Raw genomic sequence first — 17507 nt, 5'->3', positions numbered from 1 at the left:
AGTATAGCTTAGCCTTCGACCCGACTTAAAAGTGAGCTCAAAGGTCAAAAGCTCAAAGGGGATAAAAGACCCTGGACTAAAACGAAGACCTCTCCACATTTGTGGAAAAGAAAATTGTAAACCAGAGGAAACAAACAGAAATGGTAATGCTATTTTGGTAGAAAAGACTCGGTTTAGTTAAGGAGGTGGTTGTTGTCGTGTGACAACGGGTGCTGTCGAAGTGACGACAAGAGCTTATGCGGCAGTTTCGTGTACTTACGCTTTCGCAACTGATGGGTCAAAAAGAAGGAATAGAAAGTTGGACGACAGTGTCCAATCTTTTGAAGATTAGAAAAAAAAGTTTAGTGGTTAGCGTTCCTGACCGTGACGCATTCACTGGCCAACAAGGGTCGAGCGAATAGGTTCGAATCCTGGTTGCGGCAGTCGGTTCACAGTCAACCCAGCTGTTCATCCGTCCTTAGGGGTTAGTCGATAAATTGGGTACCTGGCTCAGGCTAGGATATATATATATATATATATATATATATATATATATATATATATATATATATATATATATATATATATATATATATGAAATAATGTTTGAGGACAATATGTGGATTGATCGAGTAAGAATGAAAGGGTAAGAGAGATGTGTGGTAATAAAAAGAGTGGTTGAGAGAGCAGAAGAGGGTGTTTTGAAATGGTTTGGTCACATGGAGAGAATGAGTAAGGAAAGATTGACAAAGATAATATATGTGTCAGAGGTGGAGGGAATAAGGAAAAGTGGGAGACCAAATTGGAGGTGGAAGGATGGAGTCAAAATGATTTTGAGCAATAGGGACCTGAACATACAGGAGGGTGAAAGGCGGGCAAGGAACAGAGTGCATTGGAACGTTGTGGGTAACCCGGGGTCGACGTGCTGTCAGTGAATTGAAGCAGGGCATGTGAAATGTCTGGGGTAAACAATAGAAAGTTTTGTGGGGCTTGGATGTGGAAAGGGAGCTGTGGTTTCGGTGCATTACACAAGACGCCAAAGACTGAGCGTGAACGAATGTGGCCTTTTTCGTCTTTTCCTAGCGCTATCTCGCGCGCGCGTCGGGGGAAGGGGGGAGCCATGTTATGTGTGGCGGGGTGGCGACAGGAATGAATGAAGGCAGCAAGTATGAATATGTACATGTGTATATATGTAGAAGTATGTATATGTATGTATACGTTGAAATGTATAGGTATGTATATGTGCGTGTGGGCGTTTATGTATATTCATGTGGATGTGGGTGGGTAAAACAGATTCGTACATAGACGTGTTTTCCCCCACACGAATATTTTTTATGCCTCTCGCACTAAGAGGTGGGAGTTGCAGCGATGAAGATTCCAATTACTTCTTCAGTCTGGTGTTTTGATGACCGACTCTCATGCTGTTAGGGACTGGAGTGAGCCACATGCAAGAAAGTTCTTATGGGAATTCTTCATTCACAAGCAATTTCTTGACCGTCACGAACAGCCATTTGCTCTTTGATAGTTAGGTCGGTACACGGACAGCTGGAGCCAATTAGGTTACTGGATACAATGTCGTGCTTGTAGTTTGCTTTTTGATCGTACTACGCAGTGTTTTACTGATGTATGAGTAATTCATAGACAGGTGGATGGATCCAGCTGGTGCTCTGAATTTAAAGTGGTATTGCTTATTTTAGCTACGGAGAGGAATCACTTCCATCGATTTTTATCTTATATATATATATATATATATATATATATATATATATATATATATATATATATATACATATATATATATATATATATTAAGCATTTAAGGGGTTAAATGCGTGCACGAGATTGAGTGAAATGATTTATACAGTGGGGGACGTGTTGTCAGTGGACTGAACCAATGTATGTAAAGCGTCCGGGGTAAACCATGGAAAGGTCTGTGGGGCCTGGATGTGGATAGGGAGCTGTAGTTTCGGCGCATTACATATGACAGCTAAAGAATGGATGTGAGCTGATGTGCAGTAGAGGTTGAAACGTCAGAAATAGATTTTAGCCTTAGAATTAAACCGATAGTGTCAGCAGCCCAGCTTCGACTTGCATTCGCTGTTAGCAGGATGGAAACCATATATATATATATATATATATATATATATATATATATATATATATATATATATATATATATATATATATATGTATGTATATTATCCCTGGGGATTGGGGATTAAGAATACTTCCCACGTATTCCCTGCGTGTCGTAGAAGGCGACTAAAAGGGGAGGGAGCGGGGGGCTGGAAATCCTCCCCTCTCGTTTTTTTTTTTTTTTTTTTTTTAATTTTCCAAAAGAAGGAACAGAGGGGGTCAGGTGAGGATATTCCAAAAAAAGGCCCAATCCTCTGTTCTTAACGCTACCTCGCTAACGCGGGAAATGGCGAAAAGAAAATATATATATATATATATATATATATATATATATATATTTGACTGGAAAGAGGGGCAAGTATGAAGTCTGTTGGGGATGAGAGAGCTTGGGAAGTGAGTCAGTTGTTGTTCGCTGATGATACAGCGCTGGTGGCTGATTCATGTGAGAAACTGCAGAAGCTGGTGACGGAGTTTGGTAAAGTGTGTGGAAGAAGAAAGTTAAGAGTAAATGTGAATAAGAGCAAGGTTATTAGGTACAGTAGGGTTGAGGGTCAAGTCAATTGGGAGGTGAGTTTGAATGGAGAAAAACTGGAGGAAGTGAAGTGTTTTAGATATCTGGGAGTGGATCTGTCAGCGGATGGAACCATGGAAGCGGAAGTGGATCATAGGGTGGGGGAGGGGGCGAAAATTTTGGGAGCCTTGAAAAATGTGTGGAAGTCGAGAACATTATCTCGGAAAGCAAAAATGGGTATGTTTGAAGGAATAGTGGTTCCAACAATGTTGTATGGTTGCGAGGCGTGGGCTATGGATAGAGTTGTGCGCAGGAGGATGAATGTGCTGGAAATGAGATGTTTGAGGACAATGTGTGGTGTGAGGTGGTTTGATCGAGTAAGTAACGTAAGGGTAAGAGAGATGTGTGGAAATAAAAAGAGCGTGGTTGAGAGAGCAGAAGAGGGTGTTTTGAAATGGTTTGGGCACATGGAGAGAATGAGTGAGGAAAGATTGACCAAGAGGATATATGTGTCGGAGGTGGAGGGAACGAGGAGAAGAGGGAGACCAAATTGGAGGTGGAAAGATGGAGTGAAAAAGATTTTGTGTGATCGGGGCCTGAACATGCAGGAAGGTGAAAGGAGGGCAAGGAATAGAGTGAATTGGAGCGATGTGGTATACAGGGGTTGACGTGCTGTCAGTGGATTGAATCAAGGCATGTGAAGCGTCTGGGGTAAACCATGGAAAGCTGTGTAGGTATGTATATTTGCGTGTGTGGACGTGTGTATGTGCATGTGTATGGGGAGGGGTTGGGCCATTTCTTTCGTCTGTTTCCTTGCGCTACCTCGCAAACGCGGGAGACAGCGACAAAGTATAAAAAAAAAAAAAAAAAAAAAATATATATATATATATATATATATATATATATATATATATATATATATATATATATATATATATATCCTGTGAGTCCACGGGGAAAATGAAACTCGATTAATTTTACAATTACCCCAGGAAACCATAGCAGGGGCTCCTGCAGCTTAAGTCTGCTCTACACTCAGCAACAGGGACAAATGGACTCCTTTGTGAAGCAAGTAGTCTTTAGATGAGACTGTACTCTGACCCGTCACCTGACGGTGTTGCAGCCATGCCAGAGGTGACTCTTCACTCGCGGTGTACCTTCCTGCAGGAGGCGAGGCTGTATCGCCAGCGGACGAAATTGAGTACACTCGTATCATAGGAACTTTTTGCTTCAGAAAAAGTCCATTTTGTCCCTGCTGCTGAGTGCGGCGCAGCTCTGTGTGTGTGTGTGTGTGGGTTTGTGTGTGTGTGTGTGTGTGTGGTAACTAGTAAACACAAAACGTCAGTTCGTGACCGGCCGTAAATTACATTCTGAAGAAAAACTGAGATCTGTGCTTTTTCGCCCGCATTGTACTTCCATTATCCTGTTATAGACTGGTCATGATACCTGTTGGATAGTTCCTGTTGAGCCAACAGGTGAGGAACAAGACGAGAGAAATTCATTGTAGATTAAAGGAAATGTAAGACTGATAGACTTGTCGCGTAGATCAAATGTGTTATGGAAGTAAAATGAGTTATGAAGGTATGATAAGTTTTACATGTAATATAGTTTATAGTCTTGAAGGCTGGTATGTTATGTTATTTGGCAACTATAAACCATGGAAACCATAAAAACAACGTTTTATAAGAAATTAAATCTTTGAAAAATAGAAGTGGGAAAACAATCATGAAATTGATTGAATGAAATATCTTTTAAGTCATGAAATTGATTGAATGAATGTTTTAGTTAAAAACGAAAGTAATAAAGATCTGTTAACAAAAAAGGACTCAAAAACCAACCACTGGCTCGGCAGAAAATGAATAAACCCCCCAAATAAACTCACTTTTTTTTTCCCCTTTTTCCACAGAGGAAATGAAAACCAGAAGGTATGTTACCCCCACAACTGATATGAATCAGGCAATACGAATTGGAAGAAACCGAATGCCTTTACCTGAAAGATTTAGGATCGAAAGTTATAACGTGGGGTGGGGTTATAACTTGGGGTGGGGAAGGGGAGGGAGAGTTGGGTTGTCGGAGAGAATTCATTCCAGTTTAAACATCTTTCACTGACGACGCGGACACATGGCAGAGCCCTGGAATTAAATGACTTGGTCCTGATTCTACCAGTAAGGGTACAGAAAGATCACAATGCAGCGGTCTCTCCACGTCGCCGCTGATCGATCAAGTTAAAATGTCCTTCTCGATTAGAAAAATGGTTGAATGAATGGTTTGCTCCTTGCATGACTCATATGATCATTGGAAACGTTTAACTTTTGTGAGACGTCGTCATGCATTGCATGGAGAGGGAGGCAACACGACAGTTTCACATCGCTGTCACAAGGAACAATTTAACATTTATACGAAATTTGTGCTTGGTGTCGGGCTAGATATAAAAAAGAAAACGAGAATGATCAAAGCACAACACTTATAGCTCCAGGATTAATCCCAGAAATTGAATATAAGTATAAAGTTTTTTCAGTTTTTTTCTTTTTCACAGAAAATATTAATGTTTGATACCTATTGACGGATGAACACTATACGAACCACGTCCAGGGGTGGCGTTAAGAACCTGCCATTGTCGAAACCATTGCCATTGCCCCTCAAGCGACAGATAAATCCTTTCCGACGTGAAATTAAGCAATACTCAGTAAGAAAAAAAAGATATCGCTATAAGATACAGCAAGTCTCATTCTTCATTAATTAGTAAGACAAAGATCATGATATACTGTAGCACCGGTAAATCAAAAGTTTTACTACCTTTTTTGGTCAATATTACGTCGTCATAACACTTATACGTCAACAGTGCATGTGTTAGACCTGTAGATTCATGTTTGTAACAACATGAATAAGTAGCCTTAGTTTTCATATTTGAATATGTTGTAAATTTCAGACTGAAATTGCTACAGTTTTTCCATAAGTAGAAAAGTATGTTGGCATCATTACTATCGCCCCCTGACCATATCATAAACACGAAGAAAATTTCTTAAATCATCCTTGGAAAATTTCACGTCCACTGATGATGCAGGTTCAGATGAAACTATGAACAGTGCTTGGTTTTTGACTATTTGTCTACCTGCAGATGTATTTGCACCGTACCTCTATATAAGGACATGCAACAATTAAGAAAAATTGCGTATTTCTGACAGCTTTTTTGAGAAAAAAAGATTAATCCTGTTTTTCGGATATGAGGACGGAATGATACGTATGATTGTGTTAGTATTATGTTGAGAGCCTCCAACACAGCGGGAGACATGATTAAGAAAGGCGAGGAAGCCATGACGATTATTGTAGTTTTCAACTACTAACGTTTGGTTAAGAGAAGTGTGATCATCTATCGATAATCTGATGATGTTTCTTAGTCAACGCCGTTTTAATGATAATGTTTACGAATTATCAGAATAGATAAATCAGTTATTTTGGAAGTTAACAGGTTTGCAACGTTTCTTAATTGGTATTATTATTTTTTTCCCGAAGATTCTGTTTCAACATTCGAAAGAAAAAAGATTTCATATTGGTATCTCTAAATATTTATCCCACGGTAGGAGTGTAATTGTATCCCCGTTTGAGGTAGATGTGGTTTTTGTCATGTTATTTCAAGCCACGACCCTTGGATGTGATGATGTGGCCTTTGTCCCAGACAATAGAGCTAGGCCATCATGACGTAGGTTCCAACCATTGTGCTCAAGAGGTTTATTCCACAATTCCACGATCAGAGGAATTGGAACCTAGCAATGCTACTAAATTTGGTACAGACCCACCTGGAGGTGCATGGAGTTTGATCTCTGAGCTTTTGAATATAAAGCTTAATAAATCAACAAGATGTTCTATTTACAGATAGCGCGCTTCTCTGCATTGGTTTTGGCGTAAGTGTGTGTGTGGATGGAGATACATCAGAGTAGATCTTACTGCTTGTATTTACTCATGTATATGGACCTTAATGTCTAAACATATGCGTCAGAAGACATTAATGTTAAGTATATAACTTTCCGTGTAAAATGTATAATTTTAATTAACCGTAAACAGTGAATGGATAACGTTATTCCCACAATAGGCAAACAATAGTTGAGACAAACCGTGTATGTGTGTGTGTGTGTGTGTGAAGGTACGGTGACCGGACTGGAAGAAAGAGTTTGGCAGTGCATGATACTGAATAATATTCTAACCTACTTTGTGTGTAAAAGGATCCAACTACAATGGAGATTATGCGTGGATTTTGTATGTACGTAACGGAAACTATTCCTCCCTGTCTCAGAAGAGGAACTGTGAGGGTTGGCTGCGGAATAACTGTGGGGACAAATGATTCATAAAGTATTATGGAAGAAAGTATTATGAAATAAAAGACGATCGAACACATTTTCTTCAATTTGCTGCGCTGATTCAAATTTCATTGACCGGTAATGGATCCTCAACTGATGTATGATTCAAAAACCTGCCCCACTTTTTTTCAGTTATTCTTCTTTATTGCATGTCACCCGTAATAACCATGTTTACCAAAAAAAAACACATGCACTAAATTATATATCAGCTGTCTGACAAAAGCATATTTGTAGAAAAATAGACGGAATACATTATGCCATCCCACTGTATTGATAGGCTGTCTATCATGCCTTCTGGGTCCAGATTGGAAGGCGTCTTTCAACACAATCACGAGAGGCTGCAATCGACTCCCATTTCCCAGATACACACAACCGAAGTCTTATGCTTACATAGAGACTTGCACGCACGTGCACACATCATCACACGTTCCATCCCAAATGATTTTCGGATCGAATTTCTTTTTCTCTTTTTTTGGAGGGGGGCGTAACAGTGAGTCTTGAAAACAAGGTTTGAAATTATTACATGTTCAGTTAATTTCATTATAATTCGCTCTTATGTTTTTAGTCGCTCTTTATCAGTGTTAGGAGGCATTCTAAAATGTTTTTGGATGTGATTCAGGTAGAAATACCTTTCATTTAGATATATATTTCAGTTATGTCATTTTTCATAAGAAAATTAGATTTCCTTTAAAATCTCTGTATAACTTGTCACTCTTATTACTGAATAAGATTTTGGGATTGAAATGTTCTTTTACGAGCATAAAGGAGTTCAGTATATATCACTATAATGCTCTCTGACCACCTCTGTCGACATTACCTTTATGGACGATGTGTGTGTTGTCAGGGCCTGGGTGGGGATGTATCAGTTTTCTGTTCATATCATTAGCCGTGTGCGCGTTCTTTGTATATTATTAAAGGTAACATTAACTGTCTGGCATAATTGAGTATTCAGTCTTGTTGGGAACGTGAATGTGTCCGGGAGCTTAATATAGAAATAAATGAAAGGTTCATCTTGACATGGTGATTGTTTTCAGTTTATGCTTGTCATTCCCAAGGCCTGTGCTGGTCTCATGATGATAAAGACAGAAACCTGACCTCTGCAATCTTCCGCGTGTATGTGTAGTTTCCTTCTTGCGCTGTACACGGAGGAAGGGTGGTTTGATGCATTCCCTTCTCCAGAACATTGTCAAATTATTTCTAAGCCATCGTGTTAATTCATCATCTATACTTTCATCATTCAGTTTATTCTGGTTATCCACAACTTTTGAATTATTTAGAAGTGCCTCTGTAAACCTTTCCTGGCATGTTTCTTGTCTGATTTCATGTTCTGGCATCAAGTAGTTTAAAATCATATAGGCTGTGATTTCTTCACTCTACACATAGCCTCTTACCTCTCTGTGTAGTTCAGCTCTCATAAATCTTTTTTTTTTTTTTACCTTCTCTGTTGCCCACATCTCGTCCGTCTGTGACACTTCATTCTAGATTTACTGTAAGTACTGTGGCCAGACGTGAGAAGCACATTCTCGTCTTAGCCCGCACAGTTTCTTACCCTACTTCCAATTACATTCTCTCCTGGATTCTAATCCAACTTCAGAATAACTATTTTGTGTTAAAAGTGTGCCGTGGTTTTCTGATTGTCGAGTATGTGTTTATCAATTTCAATTTCAGGACTTTATTCTTTGATAGAGGACCGGAATCCTAGTACTGTAACTAGGTACCCCTGTACAGTACTACCAGATGCATCTGGCGAAACTTACTTTGTTCGTTCGCGAGATTATTATTATAATTATCATTATTATTGTTATTATTATTATTATTATTATTACTATTATTATCATTTGATGATTATTATTATTAATGTTGTTAGTAGTAGTAGTAGTGTTAGTATCATTATTTTATTATCATTATTATTATTATTATTATTATTATTATTATTATTATTATTATCATTATTATTGTATATTTTTGGATCGTTCGGGAGTATTTGTACTACTGGTTTAATCACGGATTCTCTTGCTTTCGTGTGTGTGTGTGTGTGTGTGTGTGTGGCAGGGTGTTGTGAGGGCCTGTGTCCGACATCGGCCAATGGCGCGACGGTCAACGTCCTCATGGAAAACACCCTGCAGGGCTGGACGTGCCCTGAGTACGGTTACCGCTGGTCTACCACCGACGCTGCCCTGCTTGTCGCCTGCCCGTTCTCCGAGCATACCCTCCGCAACGAAACCTGTGGTTAGTAGTGCTGCTGTTCCCCCACCATCATGCCACAATTCCCCATGGGACGGAGGGAGATGCATGTAACCCTTTTTTGAAGGTCGGGGACGGTGTATTGATGGTTCATCCCACTCCGCTGACTTGGCACGTTTGCAAGCAATGTGCGAAATTAGTATTTAGTTATCATAGTTTAGTATCTGGAATCCTGGACTAAAAATAACAGCTGTCATTGTCATATTAGATATTTTCTTTAAAAAAGTAGTCTAAATATCATATATATATTCAGGTTTCGTTTCCCTAACTTGATCATATTGGCTAAGTGCATTTCATTGTCTAAGAAAAAAAATCTTGCATATTATTGCATGTTCTTGAGTCATATTCCGTCTGTGTTTTAGATACATATATTGATTTTGATAACCCGTTATATCCTCCACTACTTGGTAAATGATTTGCGCCCGTATATGAATTGGGTCGAGGCATAGATTCCTTGTGGTTCATTATAATCTTTGTGGACACTGTAAATTTACTAATAAGGTCAGATAAGTTACACATAAAAGACAAAACACCAGGGGAAAGGGGAACGTATTTAGGTATTCCATCATCAGCAACGTTATTATTATCTTCTAAAGAATATATTTTATCGGTGATTAGAAGAATGCCATTTTTAAGGGCGCTATTACCACAACGATTGTCACCGATACCACAACTACGACATTGTTTACTGTCTTTACTACGACTTATAATCTTCACTACTTTTATCAGTAACGGTTATTTTTAGAATATCTCTGTCCCACACGATGGCAGAGGTTAAGCAGCGTAAGGGGGGTCTGGCTAGTGGCGGCTGACCGCCCACCGGGCCAAGCAACAGATGCTGTCGACAAAAACTCCTCTCTCTCTCTCTCTCTCTCTCTCTCTCTCTCTCTCTCTCTCTCTCTCTCTCTCTCTCTCTCTCTCTCTCTCTCTCTCTCATATCATCACCATCATCTCCTCCCCGCACAGTGGCGTCAACGGTGCAGTGCAGCGGGAGCCTGGAGGTGGCCAACGCCTACGTGAGCCATTGGCTGCCGCACAACGCGGGCCGCTACTACACCTGCCACGGCGGCTTCGCCTGGCTCTCGGCGTCCAAGCGGGGCCACTTCTCCCAGTGTCTCATGGACGGCAACTACTCCCTCATCCTAGACGTCTGTGAGGAAGGTGAGGTGGGCAGCGGACGGGCTTGGTGGTGTGTGTGTGTATGTGGCCTGGGGTTTAGCAGGTGTTTGGTAGACACGTTAGATAGCTTAGGATCAGAAAGGGGTGGTGGGGGGAGGGAGGTTATAATGAGGTAATGTGAGGAGGGGGTTTATAGGATGGGATGGTCATAGGGTGATGTGAGAGGTGACGTTCAAGACTGGGTTGGAGGGGGGAGGGGAGAATGTCTGTGAGGATCCTAAGTATTCAAGTGGCGGGAAAAGTTAAAAGTCAAGAACGGACCTAGATGAAGGTTTCAGTAAGGATCATATAAGAAGGGTGGAGGGGATGCTGTTTCCTGTGTGTGGCGGGGTGGTCAAGGGAATGGATGAAGGCAGCAAGTATGAATATGTACATGTGTATATAGTATGTCTGTGTATGTATGTGTGTATACTTTGAAAAGTATATGTATGTATATGCGTGTATGGGCGTGTGTGTGTTTATATGAGTGGTTGGGCCGTTCTTCGTCTGTTTCCTTGCGCTACTTCGCTGACGCGGGAAACAGCGATAAAGTATAATAGATGAATAAATTATATACACACACACATATATATATATATATATATATATATATATATATATATATATATATATATATATATATATATATAGAAGATAAGTTAGACCAAATAAGGTAAGTTTAATCTTACTGATAAAAGTAAACTCTGATATAAGTTTACACCTGGTCATATGACTTACGATAGGTTGAGGTTCAAGTTCCGTTGAGGTTAGATAAGGTCAGATCAGGTACGGTGGAACGAGATCAAAACCAGCTGAGCTTTGGAGGAAAACTTTTATTAGAGTATGTTCAACTAAGTTGAATGACTATTAATGAGAGAGGGTCAGATAAGGTTTATTAAGACTAGATATTGTCAGGACAGACGTAAATGTTCAAGGTATCATGTTAGGTCAAGGTAGGTTAGGTCAAAGTATCATGTTAGGTCAAGGTAGGTTAGGTCAAGGTATCATGTTGGGTCAAGGTCGGTCGAATTGAGGAATCATGTTGGGTCAAGGTAGGTTAGGTCAAGGTATCATGTTGGGTCAAGGTAGGTTAGGTTAAGGAATCATGTTGGGTCAAGGTAGGTTAGGTTAAGAAATCATGTTGGGTCAAGGTCGGTCGAATTGAGGAATCATGTTGGATTTAGGGTAGGTCAGACACATTAGATTGTACTTACATATTGACCGTAAACCAAAGAGGATGTAATGATACTTGATTAGGTCATGGGTGTGATACACACGAAAGTGCACGCGGGACTTGACCTGTTTCATTGTTTGCGAATGCTTATAGATCACATGCATCACTGCCACCTTAAATGCAAGGTGAAACGAGGTCATACTTAACTAGAGGAGGTCACGTGGAAGACTGTTTGAGATGTGACAAGGTCTCGATAGGTCGTACATAAAGCTTAATGAGATCATGAAGAAAGACCACGGCGGGTCATGTGCAAGGTTGTGCGAGGTCAGATTAGGTCAGGGGGCCATATACTAGCCTAGCCCAAATCATACTAGGTCGGAGGTCATACGATAGGCCATACGGGAGATCAATCTAGGTAAAAATAAGTCACGTGTCAGACTTTACGGAGGTCAGACTAGGTCAGGAGAGGTTGTCTACCTTGTGGAGGTCACGACCTGACCTTGTTTCCTCTCGTCGTGCAGACTGCGACATCCCGCGAGACTGTACCATGATCCAGGATCTGGGATACAACACCTCGGGCCTCTACCACGTCATTCCCCAGGCTCTTCCCCACTCCACGGTCGTCCCGGTGAGTCTGATGGATAGATGAGGACATGAATCGTCAGCTGGATGGGTGAGTAGGTGCTCAGCCAGATGGATAGTTGGTTTGATGGTCATTTGGACATGGGGGTTGTTAGGTAGATGGTTGGATAAGGGTAAAGTTGGATGAGATGATAGGTGGATAGGTCAGTGGGCGGATGGGTAGTTGTATAGCCGAGGTGTTGGTTGTGTGGATGATGTCGAATGTTTACGTGGATTTGGTGGTAGGCTGAGTGAGGCAGAGATGGATTTCTGCCTGGATGAATGGATGAACTGGTGTCTGGGTGGGTGCATTGACAGTTGAATGGATGAGAGGTCGGTTTGATGGATGTGCAGAAGCCTTGGATGGATGAGTTGATAATTGGTTTGATGGATAGCTGTAGGAATGGAGAGATGGATGAGGGGATGGTTGGATGGGTGATTGGTTAATCAAATAGGTGTGAGGTGGGTAGATTAGACGGATGTACGGATTGGTTTTATGGATGGATGATTATTTCCTTATAGGTAGAACTGGATCGAAGAATGAGTCTCGTTAAACGTTTTGTCACGTTGAATGTTTGGTTGAATAGACAGATGATCAATGTCTCGTTGAATGTTTAGCTGTTTCGTTAATTGTATGATCGAACGGACAGATAATCATCTCCCGCGTTAGCGAGGTAGCGTTAAGAACAGAGAACTGAGCCTTTGAAAGGAAAATCCTCGCTTAGCCCGCACCCCCCTTCTCTGTTTCTTCTTTTCATCTCTCTCGAGGAATGGTTATGACGTGTGTGTGTGTGTCGTGGGGTGCAGGTGTGGTGTGACCTGGTGGACAATGCGGGTCACAACGAGGTCAGCAGGTCTGAGAGCGGATGGACGCTCATGTTGAGGAACATGGCTGAGACGGGCGTCATGATCGGTGACTTTACCAACGGGTTCCCGGTGGAGGAGCTCCTCAACTCTAGCGCCAGCTACTTCCTCGGTAAGTGGTGGTCATTGGCAGAGGGGGAGGGGGGGAAGTGGCGCAGGTGGTCAGGGGAAGTGAAGGCTGTTTCTTAGGTAAGTGGCGGACACTGGCGGGGGGGGGGTGGCTCAGGTGGTTAAAGGAAGTGGAGCTTTCTTCTCTGGCAAGTGGCAGACACTGGCTGGGTGGGGTAAGTGGTAGAGATTCTTCGTTAAGTGGGAGACACTGGCTGGGTGGGGTAAGTAGGTGAGGATGTTTGGTTGAGTGGCAGTTACCATACCTCGGGGAAGCACCATCATCACGGGGACAGTAGGTGAGGCGATAGGGTAAGTGGGAAGGACATTCTGAGTGAGCGACCTCGGCTGTAGCAGTTCCCTTTGGGGAAAGTGGCTTTGATCAACATGGGGAAGTAGTTTAAGGTCTTGTAGCCGTAAGTGTTAAAAGCTCTTGACTGTTAGGGTTAGAAGCAAGGATGGCCAGGGTAAGTGGTCTTACTTTCTTGAAACACCAGCTCACGACAGTCGAGCATTTTAAAAGAGGTCTCTAATGTGACCCAACCTTGCGGAACCTCGTCAAAGACCAGGCCGGCACGCACGCCCAGGGGGGGATCTCAAAAGAGGTTGTATGTTGTCATCCCTTAGTGGTCTGTGCTGTGTTAGTGGGACATTCTACACACTGTCATTATTGGCACATGACGAAATGCATGAGAGATAATGAAGATAGCATCTTTAATTGGTGGTCAGGAGTATAGTGCGGGTAGTTACGAGAAGTGGCATAAACTGTACGACGGGTTAGTAGGATCAGTGTGGGTAAGTGGTTCTCCTCCCATGGGTGTGGGACGCCCTTGATGGGTAAGTGGCGCTTGAGTAAAACTTGGGGCACTTGTCATGGGTAAATGGCCGCCTGTCATGGGTAACAGACGTTTGTCAAGTCTTAAATAGATCTTTCTTACGGTGAGATTAATCCATGATGGTAAGAAGTTCTCGTGTAAGAGGCGTCCGTCATGAGAAAGGCGCAGTGTCATGGCTTAGAGAGGTTCTTGTCACGAGCAAGAGGCAATTTGTCATATGCATGAGGCGATTATCATGGGTGAATGACGTTTGTCGTAAGACGTCGAATGGTGCTTTCAGCCATACGTCAAGCCCAGTTGAACTAACTTCTTTTGTTTTTTCGTTTAAGATGTTTACAGTGATGAGTCGCCATGTCTGTCTTGTATTACTTAATCAAATCCTCTGAGAATTCTTTCACCACATTGGCATCAGAATTTCAGCTATGTTACCCCCTTGTGTGTCTGAGGTTTAACAACTTCATGTACGTACTTTCAGGCATCAACCCTTTGAAGGAAATGGCCAAGCAGGACTCCTGCTACGGGTGCCGCCTATTGGTGTTCAAGGTACGTGACGTCACATGGGAGGCGGGGACAACGCGCAGCCCTCTGGTGGCTGCTGTCTAATTATATTTCTTCCTCATTAGCCACACCATATGATGCCCGAGCTTTATGGAAGCGACAGAACACCATCTCCGAACACAAGTTATGCCATACGGTGTCAGTAACCGGTGAGGAAGTAGAACAGAATCGCCCTAAAAATTGTAGCGATGTAATTTTTCACGTTAATACCCCAACCCTACCCTTTCATCCCAGGGTTCCCCTCTGTAGGTGCTCACACACCGAACAGGGACCTGGCCAAGGCAGGACCACCGGCCAGTAAGTTTCGCGACGTGTGTGTATGTGTTGTACCGCAGGACGGTTGAGGAGTAAGTTATAAGTGTGTAAGTTGCTTCTTGGGCATTATTTAAGGAGGATCTTGTCATATCTTGAACCGGTGTTATAACGGTGCTGTAGAGATGTGTTGGTGTCCAGAATGGAGACGATGATTGGGTAACTTGTACATGCCTGATGTAGGGGAGTAAGAATTGTACCTCCGTATTCCCTGCGTGTCGTGTATATATATATATATATATATATATATATATATATATATATATATATATATATATATATATACTAATCAGAATAACACCAGTATTTGTGCAAGCTTTGTAAAATTGATGATCTTATGGTTAAAGTCGTCTTGGCCAATGTTGATACTAGCAGTAATTATTCCGTGTGTGGACATAAACGCATGTGATAATCACAGATTGTTCAGTTAGTACCATGTCAGTACCTTGTACAAGTAGTTTGATAGCACTTATACAAGTAGTTTATAGCACTTATACAAGTAGTTTGATAGCACTTATACAAGTAGTTTAATGGCACTTATACAAGTAGTTTGATAGCACTTATACAAGTAGTTTAATGGCACTTATACAAGTAGTTTAATAGCACTTATACAAGTAGTTTAATGGCACTTATACAAGTAGTTTGATAGCACATACGAGTAGTGTGATAGCACTTATACAAGTAGTTTATAGCACTTAGTAGTTTGATAGCACTTATACAAGTAGTTTAATGGCACTTATACAAGTAGTTTGATAGCACTTATACAAGTAGTTTAATGGCACTTATACAAGTAGTTTGATAGCACATACGAGTAGTGTGATAGCACTTATACAAGTAGTTTAATAGCACTTATAAAATAAGTTTAATAGCATTTATACAAGTAGTTTAATAGCACTTATACAAGTAGTTTAATAGCACTTATACAAGTAGTTTAATATCACTTATACAAGTAGTTTGATAGCACTTATACAAGTAGTTTAATAGCACTTATAAAATAAGTTTAATAGCATTTATACAAGTAGTTTAATAGCACTTATACAAGTAGTTTGATAGCACTTATACAAGTAGTTTAATAGCACTTATGCAAGTAGTTTAATAGCACTTATTCAAGTAGTTTGATAGCACTTATACAAGTAGTTTAATAGCACTTATAAAATAAGTTTAATAGCATTTATACAAGTAGTTTAATAGCACTTATACAAGTAGTTTGATAGCACTTATACAAGTAGTTTAATAGCACTTATACAAGCAGTTTAATAGCACTTATTCAAGTAGTTTGATAGCACTTATACAAGTAGTTTAATAGCCTTATCTCTTACCAGGTGTTACTGGAGGACAGCAGCGGTACAGAGCACCACGCCACCTACCATGGAGTCAACCTTAACGACTTGTACCTCTCCAGTCTGGGTACTTACCATGGCAATGCAGGTCAGTCTAGTTTTCCCGCGGGCCAGCAGGGGAGGTAGATCATAAGACGGTGGTCCTCCGTATTGTGACGGGAAAGGTTCTTATCCTCTTGACTAGATGCTCTGTGGTAGGTAAAGTGGGACAGATTAACTTTAATGACTGTTGAATTAATATTTTCCTCTATATTGCGCATTACACACGTTAACTATTTCATGGGATTTAAGAGGTGAAATTACTTGCTGTTTGGGGATCTTCCAAACGTAAACCGTTTGACCGCCATTGGATGATCGAGTCGCGAAATGTTATTCGCACAGTGAAGCTAAGAGAGAGGGGCTTACTTGCGCGGGGTCTTGGTATTAACAGTGTCTTGTACCTCTGCAGGTGATGGCCTGGGTCCTCAGGCCACTCAGACCTTCATGTCCAGAGATGATGGGACCTCCTGGTGGGGAGGGCTCACCACCGGCGTGAGTATTTACGTCAAATTAACTGTAGTTACTTAGTTGCTGGTGTGACGTGCCAGCGACACTCGTGAGTGCTGTCACGTGGTAGTAACAGTAATGTGATTGTTGCACTAGTAACACTACCATGGCATGAGGTGATAACGCGGGCATGACATGGAGGTAACATTGGTGTGACTTTTGGAAGTAACAACACGACATGACTTTGTGGTAACAATAGTGTCACTTTGGGTGGTAACATCTGCATCACCTACGGTGGTAACACTGGTATGACCTGGTGATGGTAACGCTGGCATGACTTGTGTTATTAACACTAGTGTGACTTGGGGTGGTATCACTAGTGTGACGTGGAGGGAACAGTGGTGTGACTTATGATAAGTGACATAACTCGTGACGATAACACTAATGTAACATGATGGTCACACTAATAGTAACGTGGTAACACCAGTGTATCTTTTGACAACATTGGCTTGACTTATGGTGATAATGCTGGTGATACGAGTGGTATTAACACTGGCATGGTTTGTGATAATTATAGAGTGGTGTGGCTTTTGTCTTGTTAGGGCTGATGTGACTGTTATGTGAGTGTCGGTGTGATACATCCGCTAGGAACATTGTGAATTGTGTATTAAGAACAGTATGACTTGCTTCATTGTCACACTCAGGGACTTGCTGGTAACACTAGTGTGATTCGTGGTGTTAGTAGTGTCTTATTTGCTCTTGTCACAGGTATAACACCACTGTTAATGGTAATACCGGTGTGACGTGCGTGTGACGCTGATGTGT

General features: G+C 41.4%; 1 protein-coding gene across 1 annotated transcript in view; it reads left to right on the top strand.

Annotated features, from left to right (window-relative positions):
• Nucleotides 1–17507, top strand: part of LOC139751510 (uncharacterized) — an 82359-nt gene that overhangs the window by 1878 nt on the left and 62974 nt on the right. Inside the window, 7 exon segments of the mRNA XM_071666997.1 lie at nt 9034–9210; nt 10192–10386; nt 12079–12185; nt 12986–13154; nt 14462–14529; nt 16179–16284; nt 16645–16727. Coding sequence (XP_071523098.1) covers nt 9034–9210; nt 10192–10386; nt 12079–12185; nt 12986–13154; nt 14462–14529; nt 16179–16284; nt 16645–16727 — 905 coding nt within the window.

Source organism: Panulirus ornatus, chromosome 11, assembly GCF_036320965.1.
Source record: "Panulirus ornatus isolate Po-2019 chromosome 11, ASM3632096v1, whole genome shotgun sequence".
Classification (NCBI taxonomy): Eukaryota; Metazoa; Arthropoda; class Malacostraca; order Decapoda; family Palinuridae; genus Panulirus; species Panulirus ornatus.
This window is presented reverse-complemented; position numbering and strand designations above follow the sequence as displayed.